The sequence below is a fragment of the Lytechinus pictus genome, chromosome 14 (genome assembly GCF_037042905.1).
Source record: "Lytechinus pictus isolate F3 Inbred chromosome 14, Lp3.0, whole genome shotgun sequence".
NCBI classification, from domain to species: Eukaryota; Metazoa; Echinodermata; class Echinoidea; order Temnopleuroida; family Toxopneustidae; genus Lytechinus; species Lytechinus pictus.
In genome coordinates, this window is record NC_087258.1 from 6176459 (window position 1) to 6200092 (window position 23634).

Below are 23634 nucleotides of genomic sequence, written 5' to 3' on the forward strand. Positions count from 1 at the left end.
ATTTTACTTATTTTGTACATGTTATGCAGTAATGAGGGTCCTATTTTTAAACGTAGGAAAGTATGAAGACAGTTAAACTTTATGCAAGCTTTTAACATTGGGAAGACGTGCGCGTGTGTGTGTGTATGTGTGAGTGGTATGGTGTGAGGATGGATGTTTGTGGCTGATTATTAAGTTAATTTGAGATAATTTAGCTTATTAATGTCAATGTGTTTAAATTGTCTTGAACTTATTGTCAGCCTATATTGTTTGTAACTGTTATTTTATGAAAACCAATAAAAACAGGAAAAAAAAAGAAGAAAAAAAAATAGTTTTGTATGTGCTAGTCTTTGCGTGGAAACACACTTGCTGATCAAATTTTCAATCAGGGTCTGTGCCAGCAGACTAATGTAGGCCATATCATGGACTTACAACGAAAGTCCATGCCCAAATCATCGAGGGGGGACACAATTGAAGGGGGAGAAAGCCAAGAAAAAAAATGAAGAGGGGAGGAAAAGTGAAATAACAAAAGGATCGAGGGATCGAAGATTAGAAAAAGACAGCTTTCTAAATATGAAAATTTAAAAAAAAATACGCTCGTGCTTTGGCAAGCATGATTAGAGATTATTATGCTTTACATAATATTTCTGGGTCGGCTTATGAACTTTTCAGTTCGCACTTCGCGCTCTCATTATTTTTTCCTCTTCATGATGTCTTACGAAGTATGAACAGTACTTGAAATGTCACATTTTTCAGGTCATCACATGAAAAATTCTGCTCGCGCGTCGCGCTTGTAATTGCATGATCGCATAGGCCTAGGCCCCCGGGTCCTATAGGCCTAGATAAGCATGCTGTTCACGATTACAAATAAGTGCTAATTACCGTTACGTTCAGGTTTACGCCTATAAAAAAAATCAGCTCTTGCTTTGTTATATTTATTTTTTATTATTATTCGATATCTAATAGTAATACCGTTGACGAAAAACTCTGCTCCGGGCCAACACCTTCTTTTACAAAAGGTCTAAATAGGATTATAAATATAAGGTCTGACCTCTAGCTGATTGTTTAGTCTTTAGGAATCTCTCCCATCATGCAAGAGATGGAAGAGGGAATGACAAAGAGAGAGAGGAGCTGCATGGACTCTCCAATTCCTATTTTCTTATGCCCAGGTAGTCTGGATGTGGTTTTTTTTCCTCTTCTAAAAAGTTGGTCTCTCTCCCGTCTCGGAGTCTCATCCTTGAAAGTTTTTATTTTGTTTATTCTAACTGATCTGCCTTTTTTTATTTCTTATAAATTATGTTCCCCGGTTTCAGGTTTAATCTTGTAAATGCTTTGTAACTTTTATGATTTTTGTCTCACCTGCATAGCAGAGCAAGACTATAGGCGCCGCTTTTCCAACGGCGCGGCGGCGGCAGTGCCGTCAACATTGAAATCTGAAGGTTATGTTTTTGAAATGTCATAACTTAGGAAGTATAAGGTCCCAGTTGATGGAACTTAGACATAAAATAAATCAAGTATTATTGAACATCTAGCTGCTGGAGTTCCAGGGCACATGACCAAGGTCAAAGGTCATTTTATAGGGTCAATGAACTTAGACCATGTTGGGGGAATCAACATCGAAATCTTAACCAAGGTTACGTTTTTGAAATGTCATAACTTTGAAATTTTATGGATCTCATTCATGAAACTTGGACATATTAAGGGTAATGGTATAACACTGAAAATCCTGTCTGAGTGTCAAGTCACATGACTAAGGTCAAAGGTCATCTTTGGTCAACAAACTTTGGCCAAGTACTGTATGTGAGAGGCACTTCAGGAGATTTTTCATACTTCAAAAAGAAAAATAACTTGTACAAACATTATGCATGCACAAATCAACGAGTTTGATACTCAGTTTAATTAACTTAATCATAGTTCAGCATTTTATTTTTCTATCAATCATAGAATCATCCACATAACATAATGTTCTTTAAATAATGAAAGAAATGATTGCATTACAAAGATTAAACAAAAACATTCAACTTATTGACTGTTAGCAGATTGTACAATACATTTTGGTAGTTTAGTGACAAACAAATGACAAAAATGTATTATTTACTGTGGCAACCACAATTAGAGCCAGTAGGTGTAAAGAAATTAATATACAATTTTTTTATACCAATGTTTAGAACATTGCCATAGATGTAGACAAACACTTTTAAAAGATTTATATATTTGTTGAGTCCCAAGCCATCCCAAGTAAATCAAAGATGTTCCACTAGAGTCTGCAAACATTGACTGTCCATAAGTCACATAATCGCCTTAATTCCAAAAATATATTAATAATAATAGACATTTATGTAGCGCCATCTATTTAGAAACAATCTACTCTGAGACGTATTGTTATCATTATTAACCCGGCTTTAGCTCGAGCTGACTTTCAATGCTGATTGCATTCAAGGAATTAATCCTGCTAGTTACCCATTCACCTCACCTGGGTTGAGTGCAGAAAAATGTGGGTAAATTTCTTGCTGAAGGAAAACACACCATGGCTAGGATTCGAATCCAAGTCCCTCTGATTGAAAGATGAGTCGTAACAACTAGACGATGCCCCAAATCAGACCAGAATATGCATTACGTGTTATTTACATCTTCCATATCAACTAGTGGTCCAAAGAGGTTCAAATTTTTAGGCCAATTCACTTGTATTATTGTTCATGATAAGATAGTTAAGATGGAATCATACTGACATTTACCTAGACCCTGGGAGTGCATAAATGTTTGTGAATTTGTTGAACAAGATGAACTTCCAACACTTCTCAATAACCTATTTTATTCTTGAATTTTTCAATTAAACTCGATTTAATTAATTTATTTTCCCCTTTCAATATTTTGAAATTTACAAAGATAGGACATAGAACTTTCTTCATAAAGCACCTCACAGGAAACACAAGTTGCTCTTTAGAGGTCCCGGCAAATTATCATGAGCTGCGGAATGGTTTGAAAGTGTGGAGGCTGACCATGAAAAAAATCGCAATCAGATGGTCAATTTTATGTTTGTCTAAACAATTATTGAAAAAAAAAAAAGAGTCTATGGACCCTGATTATTACGTACATCTTTGTGATTGTAAAAAAAAATTGGCATTGATTGTTATCATTGCTATATAAATCAATTACATACATGTAATTCAATTCAAGTAACAGGAAAATATGCATTTAATGCATGATGTAATGACTGGAATAAAAACCACATACGTCAATGCGAGGTCAATGATTCTAGAACGATTGATCAGGTGGTATTCTCAAAGCACTGGTCTAAACCTACATTGTAAGTTAACTTAGACCAGACTTACCTATGGAATGCTAGTTGCCATTGCATTCCTCAAGTACAAATTGTCTTAATCCTACATTAAAAATTGTTTTATTATGAAATGAGCAGAAAATTATTATAGTACATAATTATGTTAAATAATTTGGGACATCATCTTTGTCATGGTTATTGAAGAGGTAAGATGAAATCCAGCATCCAGACGTGCAGACTAAACTTCTTGATTAGCCTGTGTTAAATCTAGGTTTTAATTATCAGAATACTGCCCTTAGACTTTTAGTATTCAAGTAAATTAAAATAAAGAGTTGATTTCTTTCATAGATTTGTGTCATTTTGTGACAAAGAAAAGAAATCTTGATAGATGTCAATATGAAGCCTGATCTACTTTCCTTTTTATACATTTTTTTCTTCAAAATCTAAGTAACTATAAATAAAAACTTATACACAAAACCATAGACATACAGTATATCCATTAGCAACCCCTATCATGCCATTCAATTTATGAGCAACAGTCCAAATAGACTTAAAAAAAGTGAAGTTTAGAGGGGTAACCAACCAAATTGGAATTTTTTTGGGGGGTTAATTATTTTTTTGCTTATTCGCTTGGCAACAAAACTATTTTAAAATTGTAGGTGGATGATTTTCAGGAAATAAAAATATGCGCTCCATAATGAAGGAAAGTTGTTTCCTTATGTGTGAACACTATCCCATTCAAAAAATGAATTGCTACTTGGTCTAATCCCACTACGTCTACTTTCCGTTTTGTCTCATCCCACATCGTCTGATCCTACTTTGTTTCAACTAGTTCGTCTACTAACCATGTAGTCTAATTGCCATATATCCCATTTACCATTTCCAGTTAGGCTACACCAATTTTGTCCATATTCACTTGGTCTAATGCTACTTTAGTCTATATGATTACCTGAACTGTTATTAAACAAAATTTTCATTTCATTCAGGGAAAAATATAAGTGAAAATTAGACTAAATGGGTATAAGATCAAGTGCAGTGTAGACCAAATGGTAATTAGACCAACTTGAAAATAGACCAAGTGGTTTTAGCCCAAGTGGTAATTACTATCTGAGAAGTTTTTTAATTTATTCTGAGTTTCTGATCCTGGACATATTATCCGCCACTCAACTATTTGTCAGAGCATGTTGGGGTTAATATAAATATAATATGACTCCCTTCAATGTTATTTTCCGGCTTGTATTTGTTTATACTTTCTCATCTGAGCAGCGATGCCACCCGCCACCTGCTCGTCAGACTTGTTCTGTCCATAGTAGTCAATAAAGCTTCCATCAGGTCCTAATAGATACATGATGATTGTATGATCCACCTGTTGAATATACAAGAAATAAGTGTCACTGGTACAGCCATATAGTTATTGAATTGACCTAATAAAGAAAGCGGTATCCTATGGTTATTTCATAGAGCTGTTAGTAAGTTACTCACAACTTCGTTGAAACCCTTCCTTCTGCAAAATGTATAAGAAGATAATCCTTGAAGTAATTTCATAAGGTTTCCATGGTGAATAAAGGAATCAGTGCAGAGGCTTCACAAATTCTTATGATGCCATGGCATTGAAGATCTGGGTGGTGTTTCATAAAGCAGTACATAAAATTACACACAATTTTACGCACACCTTCATAAAGCTGTTTGTAAGTTGAGAACGACTGGTGATCCTTTCATGTGGAAAATGATATTCACCATTAAATGTTCATTGTTTTTTTTTGTACGTGAGAAAGGTTCACCAGTCATTCTTAAAGTCGCTCTTACGTTATGCTTTAACAGCTTTATGAAACGGCCCCCTGGTACATTTTCTTCGGTGCTAAGTCAGCTTTACAGGGATTTATATTTATCAGTAACAGAAAAGGTTACCAGCTGTGCAATAAGTCATGCGTAACTAACAAAACGGCCCCATGGTGTGACACCGGCAGCATTGATATCCTACGCAAAGGCATAAATCAACACATTACAAAGTACTAAATACTGTATCCGAACTCACAATGTAGTCATTGTCTTCATCCTTTGGTCCCATGCTGTAGTACACTCTAAAGTTTCTTGATACTTCATCAATCTTCTCCTTAGATCCCGTCAATCCAATGAGGTTTGGGTCAAATTCTGAATTTAAAAAATGAGAAGTTGCCCTTGTTTGTAATTATTTCCATATAAAAGACAAATATACATGCTCAAAATCGACCATTGAATTTTAATATTTTTAATGCAAGCCCACTGAAAAAAAATCTGCATACTGCCAAGGGTTGCTTTTACTGGCAGATTCTATCATACATATTCATTTCAAATGGAAGACAATTTTTTTTTGGCCACTGAAGACAGATTTCACTTTTAGACAGGTGGCCGCTGTAGCAACACATGAAAGTTATGCATCAAAATCTGAATTTAATATAATAAATTACATTCCATGTGGATCAAATGGAACATCCGACTTCATCAGGTAGTAGAATAGGTCTACAAAGGGTTTTAGAGACTCCAAAAACAGATTCCGTGGAGGTTACAATTGGAAATTTCAATTAGAAAGCCGTCCAAAATCTGAATTTACTATTAGTAATATTCCATGAAGATCAAATGGAATATCCAAATTCATCAGGTAGTAGAAAAGTTTTGCACAGGGTTTTAGAGACTCCAAAAACAGATTCTGTGGAGGTTACAATTTGGAAATTTCAATTAGAAAATTGTCCTCAGAGTCCAAGCCCCAGGGTAAGATTTCCCTAAAGACAGCCTACGCATTGCATTTGATCGACTTGAACTTAACAATCCTCATGAATTTCAAGAGATTACAGTGGTGCTATTACCATGGATCTATACAAAACTGAATAGAGCAACAACGCGCTCTTTAGAGGTACTGGAAACACTTATAAGTACTCCAAAAGGTCAAGCACACACAAAGTTCTACACTTTTTCTCTTGCATGGGCGTGTGTGTGTTGTTTCTTACGTGTTGGTATGGTCCCATGTACTGTTAATTGTGTCATGGGTTACCTTTCCTGTGGCCTCAAGGTCGTGTGTGTGGCAGCATACAATGAGCTCTATCCATTTTTTTTATATCTATGGCTTTTACCATTAACTGACCTTTGACATATGCTGCCATGGTTTCCACGTCATCTCTCTCTGGATCGATGGAGATGAAGATTGGAACAACCTTGTCACAGTTCGGACTACTATCTGTGCTTAGAAAAAATGAATAATATCCAATATATTAACAGTGGTTCAAGAATGTAGCCAATAGCAACTGAATATGCAATTCATACATTGATGTATTCTAAAATATGAATAATGTACACAAATTTACCAGGCATTGAGAAAGTATAAAGGAGGATTATTCAACAGAGGTTCAGATGGCAATTACTATTTTTCCGAGCGATGAAGCCCGATGGGAAACACAGTAATACTGCCATTCTAACAGAGGATATATAATTCCTATTCATACTTTCAAAAGAAAAACCTGCTATATTTGTTTTATATCTCTTCTTAAAGTTTGAACGATGAATCTCAGTAATCTAGTCACAGTTGATCAACATCCCCATCCTGGACCAAGTTTGCTCAGCCATTGCACTTGTCAGATTCTGATTAGCGTCTGCACCGTCACATCACCAGGGTTGCCCAACAGACGCATCTGGGGCCCGTAACACAAACCTTAGCAATCATCGTAGAATATTTTTTATGATAGATTACATTGACTGCAATGTACAATTAATCATGAAAATCGAGCGTAAGATTAATCGCTGACCTTGTATAACGGGACCCTGGTTGTTCAGCCTGTCTGAGAGAATACACAATCTGTGACGCTATAAATGGTGGAATGGTGCAAATTATTCAGCTTATACCATTGCACGTGTCCATAAAATGAAAGACGAAGCAATTTACATCCTATCCAAGGAACTGATACTCACTGACTTTGTTGACAGCTAAAATCATTTTCTCCAGCTCATCTGGGCAGATGTCAGGACAGTGAGTGAAACCGAAATACAGCAGAATCCATTGTCCAAGGTAGTCCTTATTTGTCTTTGGTTTGCCAGTGGTGTCAATCAGGTCAAAGGGTCCACCTATGGCAGCCTTGCCGACAGCTTTGTTCCTCTCCTTTTGAATTTCTACAAATATCAAAAAAGGGGAGAAATAAGACCAATCAGTTTGATCATCATTCAAAAGGGATTGACAAGATAATTCCTGCAGATTATTATTCATTTTAATCTGAGTAAAACTGCCGAAAAAAAGTCTGCTAGACTAGATGGATTGCTCATAGTCAATATTTATCCCTAAGCCATTGCTAGATCTAGAATGTAATTACACACCCAACTTTTAAGATGTTCAATATCATAATTTGCTGTTATAAATAAGACCTGTCAAACCTATGATTGAGCATCTTCCAGGAGTGGAGTGACCTAGGAGGGGGGGCCAACTTTGTCGAGCAAACATTTCTTTTTATAAGTGTGTAATTGACAAAATATTATACATACTATATTTTGAGAGACCAAAAAGGTGTATTAAAAAGAAGAAAACTTACGCAATTCTTTTTTCTCCTTCGCAGATTTGAAAGCATATAAAGCTGCGCCACCAAGACCTAACACCACTGCCAAGGATTTCCAAGTTATGGGCTGGAAAAATAAATATTTATTTTATTTCATTTCAAGTTTTGAAATGAATGAAGTAGCAATTTGTTAGAATGAAATGAAAGATGATAATCATAAAAACATGTTGTGTGAATGATGTAACCTAATATTTGATTAAAATGAACACAAACACAGTGAGAATTAAAATTGAGTATTCGACTTCTTTTGGGTGGCATGAAAACACTCCTCAAGCACGGAATAAGATAGTGTTTTAATCAGTAACTAAGTCTATAAGAAAGGGGATTGAACTAAGACTTTCATCGAGAGAATAATAGCATCAACGAAAAGAGCAACAGTCATATAGGCCTATACATAATAATAATCATAAGCATTTATATTGCGGCATTTATCTAAAAATAATCTTTTACATGGGGCATTATTGTTATTACACCGCCTTTTGCTCGAGCTGTCATTTCCAGCGCTGTATAAAGCTAAAGCCAGATAATAATAATAATAATAGAGCACCTTGGAAGATAATATATCTAGATAAACGGTGGTATGTAAATGCCTTTTATTATTGTCATCCATCATGAAACAACAAGATTTAAATCATCACAAAGAATACGCTGATGATAATCACAGTACATTCACTACCTAATTATAAGCTATGAATATCACATTACAAGGATAGTCGAATGTGACTCATAATATCAAATCTTTAACAAAACATAAGGCAGGCTTGAATAAACAAACATTACAAAGTATTTCTATTTCCTCAATATAATTTTTAAAATGGATACATCGACTTGGATTGGGCTGTAACACTTACCCCCTTCCTCCCACGTCCAGGGGCCTTGTTCCCCTTACCACTTGCTTCTCTCCTATGAATGTGTTGAGGGAAATGGGTCTGGGAGAAAGAAGTCGGCCGTGGGAATGTAGTGGTCTGCTTGCTGGCCGTCCCTCTGGTACATGTGTGAAGCAAATGCCTGCACGTTACACACTGCATACAAGTTCCAGAATACAGATTGAATATAATTAGAGTCAAATTGAACAAAATCAAACCATTGTGCTGTATATATATAAGAATTGACCTTAAATAGAACTTGGTACATATATGTCAAGCTTTTAGCAGCATTCCAAGTTCTCAGATAAGATCCGTACTTCAACTACTTATAACAATTTCATTTCCTAATTCCTGTAACAGGTTCTTGGACTGTTGAAGAAATACTTGAAATCAAACGCAATTCTAAAAGTCAATTGCAACATTGATTAACCAATCTGAATCACACATTTGGGACTCAAGCTCCATTTTTCTTTTATTAGCGATCAAACACTTCTGTTTCTGCCATTCACCCATGTTCCATCATATATAATCCCTATGGTAAATTGCCACTTGGTCTAATTTCCAATTGCTCTTCTGAGTCTTCTCCCACAAGGTATAATCCTAGTTAATCTACAACTGTATAGTTCATCTTATAACCATTTGGTGTAATTGCCAATTAGACCAATAACCATATAACGATTCTTCAAATTCCTAGTTAGGCTTAACCCATTTCATTTAATGTCCATGTGGTCACAAATTTTAGTTAAATGATTAGATGAACTGTAAAAGAACCACTTTTTCATTTGACAAACTGAAGAATTATTATATACGAGGTGTAGATAAGACCATCAGGGCATCATAAGACTAAGCACAGTAGACCAAGTGGATATTAGACCAAGTGTATATTGTAGTAGACCAAACAGTAATTAGACCAAATCAAGACGGTAGACTAAATGTGATTAGCCCATGTGATATTTCTAAGTACTGGTAGATTAACTGGTTGTACAACTGGGGTACCCAGGAGGGGACACATTTGGAGATTACCTCATTGAACATTTTAACATACCTAAATTTGAGGAAAATTTCCTCTGCACCCCCTTGATTTAAATTGCTTTTGTACCCCCTCTATTTCAAAACCATGGATCCCCCACTGTGTGGAGCAAGTTCAATATGAAAGCTGCAACTTAACAATCTTTTAACACTTTTGAGGATGAGCCTACCTCAGTGCAGCTAGTAGAAGCAGTGCTTTGGGGAAGCATCCTCCACAGGTCATTCCTTGGTTTACATGAGGCCTGAAACAGACAGCTGCGACCAAACAGTCTAAGACTGGTAGATGTTACACCTTGCATGTTGATGGAATAAACAATCTGGAGGAGAGAATATTTAGACAATTTAATTTTCTTTCTATCACATTACTGTAAAAAAAAATTAGACTGCAAAGATAGCATTAGCAAAGTGACCCAATTTGTTTAACCCTAATAGAACTGGGAACTGATCAGCCCCCCCCCCCTCCCCCCCCCCCCCCCCCCACTCCACCCGGTAATATTTTATGTAATATTTTTGATAAATCTTTACTGTGAAAAGCTTCTGCCAGCAGGCAAAACATTTAGTTTGTTTGGTTTTTTTGAGTTACCAAAGATTTTGTAAGTGCATGTCATACCCAAAATTGATCAAAAGCATAATTTGATCCATTAATGCGATGCAAATTCTTTTTAAGCCAAAGTAAGTAATCAGTTTTTTGGTTCAACTAAATAACCTAGATGATTTTCATGATTTTTATGATCAGAATACTGACTCAAACTATTTGCAATTGTCATAAAAAAACAATAAAACAAGTCAGAAAAAAAAATACAAAATACAGAAGATATTAAGAATCCTGAAATGTCTACATAAGTTAAATAAGTTAGCAGTTTGGGAGCTTCCTTTTTTAAGCCTACGGCCAAACACATGAAACTGATAAATAATTCATTTAATGCATCAACTAGTATAAAAAATAGAAATGGACTATGAACACTTCACCATTCTATTTTGAAGTTTAAGTTGTGGGCGATGTACATATTCTTTGCAATTGCAAAAAAAAATAGATAAGAGGATTTACAAGGTCAAAGAAGAAGTAGGGTCACACATAGACCAAAAGCCTTGGTCTCTATTATGTTGGTTGTTCCGCTGAACTCTGTTGGCTCCACTCACCAAATACAGAGACCGAAGTTCTAGCTTGATCTGTACAGGGACTCAATGGCCATATGTTTATGTATTAAATTCGGATAAAATAGGTAAGTGAAGTTGCCCAACAGCTGAAGTAAGTCACTTTTTTTTCCTCCTTTTAAGTTTATTTTCCCCTGTTTTGGTGCATTCTAGGCCAAAACGGTTTAATCTATATTATGGTAGTTCTTTTTATATATTTTTATGAAATAAAGACAAAAATCGATGAGCCCCATCGGGGGGATTTTGCATTGTTAACCCCCTAATGGTGGTTGCACAATAGCGAGCCGTCTGTGTACGAGGAGAAATAAAATTTAAATGTTTAAAAACTCTTTGAAACAGACGGCTGCCAGCTGTCTAGGTCACTCGCACAAACTTTGACAAAGAACCGAGTTTGGCAGTGGATTTTAACTAGTGGGTCACACGTGCGGCGACGCCACTTCTGGCATTAACAATACACGACTTCTATGGCTTGATTTTCCTATGTGCGGCGGCATGTAATGAACCCTTGGCCTTGACTTGAGTGAAGTAAGATAGGCAGGGAAGAACTTAAGACAGCTGGCAGCTGTCTGTTTCGAAGATTTTTTTTACATTTTTTTATTTTTTTTATTCTCCTCGTTCACAGACGGCTCGCTATCGTGCAGCCACCATTAGGGGACTTACAATGCAAAATCCCCCCGTCGGGGCTCTTCAATTTTTGTCTTTAAATTTAATGAATCAAACTTTTGAAAATTAACGCGACCGATATGCAAATTAATATTCCCTCTTGGCATTAATTGCCAAAAAACGGGGAAAATCAATAAAAGGAACAAAAACAGTGACTTACCTCGGCTGTCGCGCAACTTCACTGCCCTGTTTTATCCGAACTTAATACACATAAACATATGGCCATTCACTCTAGGCGACACCCCAATACTTACCCGTGTTAATAAACTGGGACTCCACTCACGCACATTTGGGCCGCCCTAGCTTGGAACTAAGCATCAATATCAATTTAAAATATATATCTACAAGTTATGTATAACCTATTTACTACTTTGATAATGTTTAATCGGTACTCACCAGTTCTTTTGATGTATTTTCTCAAGAATTCCCACGGATTTGTCCCAAATCTTGCGACAAACCACGTCGCGGTAGACAGCTGTACATTCTTTTTTATTTATAAATAGAGCGCCCCTTACGATAGTTGTTAACAACGCGGCCAAATCGTTAGGTTTTTTGCACTGTGTCCAAGGCGTTTTTATTTTGTTTTATTTTTTATTTTTTAATAAATATTTTGTTGAATAGCGATTTTTACGTCAAATATTAAATTTATATCACAAAATATTTTTAATTGTAGAGATATATATAATATAATGCAATTATTTATTCTATATATATTTTATAATAAAATTTATAATTATTGCGGTCTTTAAAAAAGGATAGTCGATAGATCAGGTGATGACTACACGTATCACGTGATCTGAAAATCAGCTTCATACCGCTTTGATCGCACTCGACGGTGACTGGACTGACTGCCAAGAAAAGATCGAAAAAGGACTCAAATGTAAGTTTCCCTTTATTTTATTATATTCTAAGTAGAAATAAGATGATATTTAATGGGCAATCTTTTAATAAATGATAAACAAACGAGAAAAAAAATCGTATTTAGGGAGTAATATCATACTTTGGTGCAGGAAACAGTAACGGTTCTACTTCTAACCTGTTTTTAACACATTGTCGCCTATGAGGTCCATACATGCTAATGTTTGGACCTCATTGGTACTAGGAGTAGGAGTGATGGCCATTGAGTCCCCTGTACAGATCGCACTAGAACTTCGGTCTCTGTATTTTGATGAGTGAAGCCAACGGAGTTCAGCTGAACAACCAACATTAACAGAGACCGAAGCTTTTGGTCTACTACTAGGTCTAGGATTGTATTTGTAGGAAGAACTAAAAAAAAACATAGAATAGATTTAGTTTAGATCACTCTGAAATACATGTAACATAACGAACGTGATTTAAACCACTCCTAGTACCAATGAGGTCCAAACATTACATGTATGGACCTCATAGGCGACATCAGTGATAAAACCGGTTAGACATTGCCGTTTCTATTTGCACCCAAGAACTTTGGCAAATGTACGCCTTAATACATAGTGGATGGTAACAATTTAGGTATTAATTAGTTTTAAACATGATAAGGAAACTTCTACGACATTTGAAATTTAATGGATTGAGGTTAAACTTACATTTTCAGTCTTTTTTCTTGAATTCTTGGTGAGCGTTCCAAACGCTGTGGGGACTGATCAACTACGATGTGATTCACGTACTGGTCAGCTGATCGGTCAGGTGATCGGTTGGTTATCTTTTTGTCAGACGTTCATAATTTATATTACAATATATCAATCTTCAGTATCTTGATTTCAAGCATCAGTATTGCAGGGAAAAGTCATTATCGATTGGAATCAATGGCAGATCGGGGGGGGGGGGGGTTGAGCATTTCTGGCCCGTTCCACCTTTTGAGATTCATAGTCAATATTTTGGATGTAAAAAAAAAATGTCGTTCGTACAAAGTTAAGTCCCCCCCCCCCCCCACCTCCTTATGAGAATCACAGCAATATTTGTAATGGGGATATTTTGTTCATATTCTTTGCTCTTTTTTGTCCTTTTCTTTTTTGCTTCCCAACTTTATTTCACTTTGAACATATGACTTTCTATATTTAATGACAAACTTTTTTAGGGGGTGGGGGCTTGCCAAATATAACGCGCGACAAGATGACCTTCTTTTTTTAGTGACAACTTTTTTTTTATTTGTCAAATTTTACGAGAGACAAAATGACCTTCGATCATTATTAATTAAACCTTTTTTTTGGAGGGTAGGGGGCTCGCCAAATAGTGACACACTTTTTTTTGTAAAATGTTATGCAAGAAAAAATGATCTTCAATCATTATCAGCTACCTTTCATTTTTTTTTAGGGGGGGGGGCTTGTCAAATTTTACGTGGGACAAATGACCTTCATTTTTTAGTGATTTTTTTTTTTATACTTGACAAATTTTAAGAGGAACAAAATGGCCTTCAATCATTTTTAGTTAAAACCTTTTTTTGGGAGGGGGGCTTGCCAAATATTTCACAAACAAAATGAACTTCAATTTTAGTGACCATCTTTTTATTACTTTTAAAATTTCACGCAGGACAAAATGACCTTCACTTTTTTTTAATGTTATGTTATATCGAGATTTTTTACCTGACTGCTAAAAAAGCACGAATGCCTGTGAGCAAGCAACCAGGGGACCAACGGCTTAAGGTCCTCTCCGAGGGACCTGGTAATGAGGATAAGCCTTAAGGGCACTAGCGCACCACTTGGGAATCGAACCCGGGTCACCGGAATCCGAAACCCCTGCTCTACCGACTGAGCCATCGCGCCTCCGATATGTTAAACTTGGGGGGGGGGGAGGCTTGCCAAATATTACACGGACAAAATGAGTCTTTTATTTTTAGTAACCATCTTTTCTTTTTACTTGTCAAATCTTACGCGAGACAAAATGACAATTTTTCTGTGATAACCTTTTTGGGGGGGTTGTCAAATTTTACTTGAGAAATTGCACCCCCCTACTTTGGAAAATCGAAGATTAAGATCATGAGTATAGCCTACATCTCAGAGGCATAAACAGATGGGGGCATGGCTGGCCATCCCCCGAGTGGATTTCACCTGAAAAAAAAACATAGGAGCAACGGAAGGAAGAAAGAAAGAAAAATGAAAGAAAGAACGAAAGGAAATTTAAAAAGGAAAGTAATGTGAGAACAAATAATCCGGGGGGGGGGGGGCTACTCAGATAATAAAAAAATCTGCCATCTGTAATTAAATTGGATTAGTTAATATCCAGAGGTCCCAGGGCTACCAACATACATGTAGCGCGGGCAGTGCATGGCGTACCTAGGATTTTCCACAGGGGGGCAAAATCGGCCGCCAAAAAATTTGACAAGCAAAAAAAAAGGAAAAAAAGGCTCTTCAATGAAAAAGGTCTTCAATCGTACCAGAAAAAATTTGACAAGCAAAAAAAAAAGTCTTCAAGCTCGCCAGGGGGGGCAAAATAGGTATTCAAGCTCGTCGGGGGGGGGGGCAAAATAGGTTTTCAAGCTCGTCAGGGGGGCCGGGGGGCAGAGATATGTAATTTGCATGGGTTTGTGACTCATCGGGGGGGGGGCAGACTGCCCCCCCCCTAGGTACGCTAGTGCTCGGGACTTACATTACGTAACTTGTATCTTCCACATGCGACATGTACTATGCCCCCTCTTATATACCCCTGTTATGCCCCTGCACAGACTCGTCTACATTGATTTCGATATTTAAGCGTCATTATAAAATTATAGCAAAAAGAACGCCTTGATTAAAGGCCATTACCCCTAGAGACTCGCGAGCGTCATGTGACAACTCGCCCTGGATTTGCACGTACAGGATCCTATGGCGACAAAATCCATCGCAAGAGTTGGCCAGAAGAGGCGATGAAAACACAAAATTTGGAAAGAAAAGAACCCGTGAGTACCCGTTTTACATTATAATTATGAAATTAGTATATAATTGATAACATAGACCTAAATTTAGGCCGTAATTTTGATTAATTTGCTGGAAATTCAAGGCCAAAACGTACCCGTCTGGCGTCGACTTTTCCAACACGCGTTGGAATAGCGGTGTAGCCCCAGAGTGATTTAAACAGTCTTCCAACTTAAAACAGCTTCTTGTCTTGTCTTGTCTTTCCGTTAATGCCCACAATCATTACAATGATTATTATGGCATATGAACGTCAAGATTGACTTGAGCTGAATTTTGCCGGGATCGGCAGGTGCAATACACCGGGTGAACACCCTACTCTTTGACGAATAGTGTATTGGTTTTAACGTGCATAGGTTGTGACTCTCCTATACACGGGACCAACATTTGCGTCCTTTCCGATGGACGGAGTGTTTTCCAACTGCATTCACACCTGCACTGAATACAGTGGTGAGGCACGCTAACACACAACGTTATAGCATCAGATTTTTTTGTCAGACGCGTTTCGGCATGAGCGGGACTCGAACCCCTCACGTTGAGATCTACGATCTTATCCGAAACATGCGCTCTAACCGACTGAGCTACGCTGCCTCCCTTCTACAGCTTCTACAGTCCACTATACCAATGAGGCCAATACATAACAGTGCTACCGTCTACAGACATTTCTTTTCCTAAAGTATCACACAATACACATGTACTGTAGGCCTACAGTCTACACACGTTAAATCGAAATACAAATACTTCCAACATGTTTGACTACGAGTGGGACTGAGTCTAAATAACTACGAATTTTAACAATTTCTACGGCGAAACTAAGATGAACGATTCCATAACAAATAATACAGATAATCAAATACAACGAATTCAAGCCTTTTTACTTGAAATGAATCATAATATTTGGATAAATATGACTTAAATAAAGAAGTACCCGTTGAGAAAAAAGAGAATTTGTCCGTTCAGCTAACTCAGCTTATGAAATACGGTAATACTTGAAGGTATCTTGAATAATACAACAGGAAAATTGAAAAATTTGAAAACGTACATGGTCAGCAATATTGTGCTGAGAGAGGAAGAGATCCCGGGAAGAGATATCCTTCCTAAATATACTTTCTCTAAGGCAAGGGGCAGCGTTACAGGAAGTTTGGGCGATCCCCTTGATTGATTTTTGGTAAATGAAAATAGAATACAATTATATATTATTTGATATAAGAAGAATATTTAAAAGTGGAATTCTAGGTCAAAAATGATTTTTTTTTTTAGAATTAAATATTAAAAATCTAACTTTGTTGTTAAAGATCTTAACACTTGTTTAAACTGTTTAACAATTAATGTATGGTTCATAATAGTAAACAGCAATGTGTAAGAAATATCAACAGCATTTTTTACTGTGTGGGATGCGCCAGGATAGTTCGATGGGGAAAGACGACCTAATAAAAATGTTATTTTCTTTGGCCTGGGAACGATTTTTAAAGAGGTGGTGCTGGGTTGTTTTGCTTTGTTTTTTCTCAAGTTTTACAAGCATAAATAAAACCGGTGTTTGATCCCAAATTAATGTGATTTGGGTCAAATATCTGCATTATATATAGCAATTAGCAGAGGTGCTGAGTACCCCCAGAAAAATCTTGGGGTGTTTTGCAGCACCACTAGCACCGGCCAGCACCACTGACGCACCACTGCTTCCAAGAGATATGGTCTTTATTAACGTCTCATCTTTGTATTCTTTTCAGTCCGTTCTTTTTTTCATTTTTCTCCCTCCTTTTTTTCTCCTCCCTTTTTTGACTATCCCCTGTGATACTGCCCCTGCATAGTTGATGGAACAAGCGAGCGAGGGAGTCTATCTTGATGGGTTTCAATTAAACAAAGGCATGAACGGGGGTGATTTTCGATTTTTTAAACTTTTTTTATGACTTTACGAACATGCCCCCGGTCGATTCACCATTTAAGATTTTAAGTTTTAAAGCTTCTACCCCCACCCTCCCTCCAATGTAGGCTAACGCATATAAAACCTTACAATCTATTGAGAAAAATGTACTAAGATGAGCTAAATTGGTGTTGGTATTACAGTTTCATATTTTATCATTGTCTTGCTTACAGGTCAATAATTTTTAAAGTGAATTTAATCAATGTAAACACGTGCATGACAGGGGTGAATCAGATGTGTTTATCGGAAGAATAAAGACTACAGAATCAGACCACTTATAAGACCAATAAATTTTCACTTGCAAAAATGCGATAAAACAACCATGTGCCCCGGAGCCATCACCCCTGCCCAGCCCTGTGCAATTGTCCCATTGTTATTTAAAAAGTATTTGATATTGTCCGAAAAAATCTTTGGAATTAATTGATGTATTTAAATAATGGCCAGCATGATGACAGGTCTTACGTCATATTCTGTCTGTAAAAAAACAGGACTGTGATATTGAAAATAATCTTCTGCGGACAAAATGGATGATAAAGAGAAACTAAACTAGTTTCTCTTTATCATCCATTTTGCCTGAGTGACGTCACGTAGGCCTAGATAGCTTTTAAGACCCTATTGACATGGTAGCCATCCTAGCTAATATAACATGGCGGAGAAGAAGTTAGAAACATCCTAAAGGAAAAGGGCAGACTCGTCTAACAGCATGTAGCATTATTACAAATCGAATTTACCATGTTTACGATGAGCAATAATCAGTTTCTCTATTGCACTTTTGAACGATGACTCAGAATAAGATTCTCTATTTCACTATGTTCACAAAATTAATCAAACAATTGTTATACTTGCGAAAAATAAAAGTTTCGTCTACAGAATTACAAGTAAGCCACTGTATACATAGTAAACATAAACTTCCAAATGACAGAGACAGATGTAAAATCTCCAAAGTCCAGGAATCAAAGTGGAGATTAGGTCTCTTGTCTCTGGATACTAGCCTTGATCAAGAACGAAAATATTCATCAAAGGGCTTTATTTACCACTAAGCTCCATTAATCTACTTTGAGAGAAAGTGTCAAAACTTTGACTGCTTCAAATGACAAATATAATTCCAGCCAATTAAATGAGGATCAGTTTGTTTAACAGGCGCCTTATCACCGAAGTGTCTCACTTAGTAGGGTCATTGTGCATTATGTCCAACAAGAGTATATCATGACCATTCTTATTCGGTTTATTTACTTTTGCATGAACTAAAGCTGATAGATTTAGCAATTCGAAGGAAACAATCATTTGATCATGTTAAACAAATTATAAAACAGATCTCAATAATCATTGTCTAGGCATCGGAGATCATATTCACAAATCTTATTTGTTTACTCTTTTTTATCATAATTTCTAAATCATTATTTTTGTTCTATTCATGTTTGTACTATGCTTTGTTTACTATTCCTGAGAAATTAAGTGTTTGGGTTAATTAGGATATACATGTGAATATATTTCATACATTTCAGGACCGATGGAAAAAAGCTTTTCTTTCAATTCAGGTTCCATCAAGCTTGAGATATTTTTTTACCAATATCTGTGATAACTTCTTTGATTTCCATATTGAATTTCATGCCAATATGTTTGCCAGTTGTACCAGTGTTTATTCAAAATGTATATATCAAATGATATGGCTTGGCTTGTGACTTCTTTGCTCTGAAAATGTGGGAGAAATATCAAATTGATAAAAATGATAATTGTATGTTGCACACACACACTGAGGGATGAAGGATTTCCATTTGTTATAGCTAAATGACATTAAAAGCCGGCAAGACATTGATAATGACTCCTCGATAAAAAAAACGGAGGTCTCTTCACTGTTAAAATAATTTAAACAACGCTGTTTACTATGTGAATTGCACAGTAGTTGTTTAAACATTTAAAACAAGTATTTGAAATCTTAAACAACAAAGTTTGAATTCAAATATTTAATCATCAATAATTTAAGCATGGTTGTTTAAGATTTTAAACACTTGTTTAGACTGTTTAAACAACTATTCAATTTCAATTCAATTTCAACTACTGTGCGATTCACATAGTAAACAGCGTTGTTTGAATTATTTTAACAGTTTTCTTTATTATCACAGGATGTCTACAATTATTAATTGATTTAAATTGACCTTCGTGGCAGGCGGAGGCCAGATAACATTTAATGATGCGGTTAAAATCCTGAATCAGAATGAGTTCATTTTCTCAATAGTGAATGCACCGTTTTCATAAATATGGAGAAGAGATTATCAGACGTAGGCGTATCGTTTTAATTGAGAATAAATCCACTTGTTTATAATGTAGTTAGAAAGCATGGTATTTGTGATCTTTCAGAACCAATATTTAAAAAGCAAAATATGCAGTTATGTAAAATATTAATGATAATAATGTACAAACTATTATTCAAGAACACCCTTTTTCTGCTAGAAAATGTTCGAACGGCACTTATTCGGTCTTCAACCTAATTGCAAACCAGCATGACAGTGCTTACGTCGATTCATTATGCATCAAGTCGGTCATTGGAGGTGCACACCAGTTTTAATCTGTTAGTATTTTTTTTTCTCTCTTAATGATTTTTGTCACACCTTGTGTTATTATGCTCAATGAATTTTTTTCCCATGTAAAGTTAATTCAGAACACAGCACGCTTAGAAACGCCCGTATTAAGCGACCTATAAATGTTTTGTATTATTATTATCAAGTTCTTATGTAATCAAATTAAAACGCTATTCCAGTTTAACGGAACCGTTTAATAGTTGATCTGTTCATAGCTGACCAAACATGGTGCCTACAAGACTTATATATTTATTCTTCGATGTAAAATGTATCAAACGGAAGTGCTTTTTTACGTGAAAAAAAAGTTGTCATTGACTCATGCATTATGTAGAACGAGTATTGTTTTTTTTTTCATGTGTAGTCGTTACGTTTACAACATGTTTTGGAAAGATAGGCGTTCTTTCGTTAAAGTATAATATGTAAGTTCACAGCGCATGCAACGTTGCCAAAATTAACAAATCATTATTAACTCAATTGATTTATTCTACACTAGCTTCATAAAAATTGTTACAAAGACGACTTACTTTACTCAATGGCTCATGCTTAACTCAAGGAAGAAAAATATATTTGATAAAATGGTCTAAAGGTGTGTGCGACTAGACTACCTGATAGCGATCACGGGATCAGCTGAAAGTTTTTAGAGTGTCGTGTGCACAATAACTTCTTCCATCACTTCTCGCGGCCTCCAGTACGAATACAAGATCCACTCTACTTTGTATTATCGAATCTTCCCGTCGCACGACAAAACACTCCAGTGGCTGTGTCTTTCTTGCACAAAACAACGGGATCCGTCCAATTTGTGAGCTGTTATCCAAAATTGCACATCCTGTTACGGAAGACAGGGGGAAAAATCAGACGACATTCGTCATAATTTTCTGATCATTTTTGTTTCCACCCTCAAACTACCATACATGCATGAGAAGGTTGTGAAAGCTAAAAGAAACATGGGGAGCTTAATAACTTTTGTGGTACTCTTTTCAGTGGTGGCCCTACACACGAACAAAGTTGCCGGACAGTTTTTTATCGGACAACAATGCTGCTGCCCCACCTTTTGGACTAGTTATGGTAATTACTGTTACAGGTAAGGAATACGTTTTTGTTTGTCAATATGAGTTTTGAAACAAGTTCGAATATAAAGTTGGAAGGGGACTTTGTATAGTTTCTTTTTTAAAATATATATAACCATTGTAAACTTTGAAAAGACGGTAATGTACCAAAGGTATATATCATTGATGATAAATTTTTTGATCTGAGGAAAACACAAGAGAAATGATAAAGGGAGCATGCGACAGATAGTTTCAGTTCAAGTTTTATATACTTGCGATTAGGTCTGATCGTTCATCACCATCCTCTTCTCTGATAAAAACTTTCTCATGCATGATCAGACAATATACATTGATTACTTTTTCAAACTTTTAAGTCAAGGCTCATCTATATACATACACCATTTAGTGTATCATTCACGGAACATGATGATGAATATACAAAGCGCTATCTTCATACCGTAATTATTACTCACACTGATGAAAAAGAACCCGGAAAATACAAGGAAGGAGAAAAACGAAGAGTACACTACACTTTTGCATCAGAAATTATAGTCTACAATTTTAAGAGGCCTTTCGTTAATACTTTAATTTACCGATACCTTTACTTTACCTTACAGTAAATAAAAGTGTACATCAAAGCAGAATGATTAATGTAAGTTACATCTTGCTGCGGTTAATATATTACATGCAATTGGTTCTTGTTATCTGATTGTGAAAAGAAATACACCGCGGGCCTGCTTAGTAACGAATCGACGTCAACAAATTTTAGTCTAAATAGCTTGCCGACAATACTTGGTTGATGAACTTGGATAAACTTGGATGAACTTGTATCCATGGTAACAACGTAGACGTCACGTGGTTTACACGTACAGTCACATCGACGAAACCGACTCGAAACGGACCGATTATCTGCCATTCGAATGACGTAAGAGCTGTGATCGGTCTGGAGTTATTTTGTTGATGTGTGACTGTAGCATTCGATTGACAATCCAACCAACAGACTTGTATCCAAACCCACTTCCGAATTAACAAGACGTTGCAAAAGGTCAGAGTGTTTTAGCATTGCTTCCATGTATTATTAAAAGCAATATGATGATTATTGCACTGGTTGTTTTCATTTGGTTATGTTTTTGTATAGTACTCCACCATATTTAAAGTTAACATACATCAAAATAGAAACATTTCCCATACAATGCTTCAAATGTGAAAATATTAAAAAATATTTATTTTTAAATTCTAAACCCTTTTAACATGTTCAACATATAGAATATTCTAAAACTAAAAAATAATATATAGTTTCATGCTATATATGTTTTTATCTCGATACGTTTTCCCCCCCTTGCAAACTCGGCTCTTAAACCCCGGATATGAATCGAATGATTCATTAATTTGCCTGTCTTATCATAAGATACCTGTGTACTTCTCAAATCTTGTTTGTGAGGTCGACTTGTCTCGCCAAACTAATTTGGTCATCTCTATGGTATCCCTTCTTGGTCACATCGATGTAGGGGATTCTAATGTCGGTGTGTGTGGGGGTCAGCTCCAGCCCGATTTTAAACTTCAGCCCCCCCCCCCCTTCAAATAATAGTCTTAGACCATTAGTAATATATGGATAATGATTATACTATACCGATGGTAGTGATTATAATGATGAAATACGCAATAATTTTATAGTAGCAGGTCATTATAATAATGATAGTTATCCTAATGATAAAAAGAGTAGTAATAACAATAGCATTTACAATACTAAAGAAGATTATGATAACAAACGTAAGTAGAAGAAGAGGAAGAAGAAGAAGAAAATGAGGAAAAAGAAGAAGAAGAAAGTAAATATAGTAATAGTAGGTAGAAAATATAAATTATGCAAGTTATACTTTGTTCATACGTACATTTTTCAAACTGACATTTGAATAACAAATTTGTTCCAAGTCATCAGCAGTTTCCCTATTGCAAACGGCCCTCTTGGTAAATTGTAACTGCTGTAAATTGTTATCAGGCTTACATAAACATTGACAAAGGACCTTAAGGTGGAGGGAAACAAGGATTCCTGAATGTAATAATCGATAATCACGATCATGGCCCCTTGCTTGAATATGATAATAGGAAACATCCACTTAAAATCATCTAAAAACGATCTTGTTTGTTTTTTTTTAATTGCAATTAACCTCGAGATGCTAACTTCTGATTAAAAACGTTTCTTGTTGGGCCAGGTCTAGGGTTCAAACCTCATGAAAGAGATAGGTTGCATTTGCTTTATACTAATGCCAATATGACGCTTAGTAAATTAAGTTTAGGATCGTTTAATACATTACAATATTAAATTGTGATCTTAATTGTATCATCATTAAATGTCTTTTGCCTAGGATGTTTCACCTTAGAATTAGAGACTGACTTATGATTTCAGTTTATCAGTTTATTTATTAATTATGTATGCATTCAGTATATTCATTTATTTAAGCATTTATTCATTCGTGTATTCATTTTATTTATTCATCGTTCTCATGATAGAAAATGCATTGATGTATTCAAACATACACAACACCATTTTTTATGTATTATTCATTCATTCATTTCATTTCATTTATTCATTGGTGTCATGATAGAAAAACAATCATAATTTTGAGCAGAGACTGTTATCGGTGTTTCTTCTTTTCATCATCATGTAAGAAGGCAACG

At 35.8% G+C, this 23634-nt stretch overlaps 1 protein-coding gene across 3 annotated transcripts; it reads right to left on the reverse strand.

Annotated features, from left to right (window-relative positions):
• Positions 1–1859: 1859 nt before the first annotated feature.
• LOC129276721 (protein SCO1 homolog, mitochondrial-like) lies at positions 1860–16423 on the reverse strand. 3 transcript variants are annotated; one of them, XM_064109268.1, is made up of 9 exons: positions 16341–16403; positions 13112–13227; positions 9899–10045; positions 8685–8855; positions 7810–7900; positions 7199–7396; positions 6378–6470; positions 5295–5410; positions 1860–4625 (listed from the first exon to the last, which is right to left on the reverse strand). In XM_064109268.1, the coding sequence occupies exons 3-9, from the start codon at positions 10025–10027 to the stop codon at positions 4482–4484; spliced, it is 942 nt and encodes a 313-aa protein (XP_063965338.1). In that variant the 5' UTR covers positions 10028–10045; positions 13112–13227; positions 16341–16403; the 3' UTR covers positions 1860–4481. The 3 variants fall into 3 exon arrangements, with proteins under 3 accessions (XP_063965338.1, XP_054769095.2, XP_063965340.1); XM_054913120.2 differs by lacking the exon at positions 13112–13227 and having other exon boundaries at positions 16341–16423; XM_064109270.1 differs by lacking the exon at positions 13112–13227 and having other exon boundaries at positions 9899–10020; positions 16341–16393.
• Positions 16424–23634: the final 7211 nt, after the last annotated feature.

Excerpts from the sequence above, each read along its gene's own strand:
- LOC129276721 (XM_054913120.2), bottom strand. The coding sequence starts at position 10,027 with ATGCAAGGTGTAACATCTACCAGTCTTAGACTGTTTGGTCGCAGCTGT. Across the intron at positions 7,901-8,684 it reads CTGGACGTGGGAGGAAGGGG|CCCATAACTTGGAAATCCTT; the intron begins GTAAGTGTTACA and ends TTATTTTTCCAG. Across the intron at positions 6,471-7,198 it reads TTTAGCTGTCAACAAAGTCA|ATAGTAGTCCGAACTGTGAC; the intron begins GTGAGTATCAGT and ends TTCTAAGCACAG.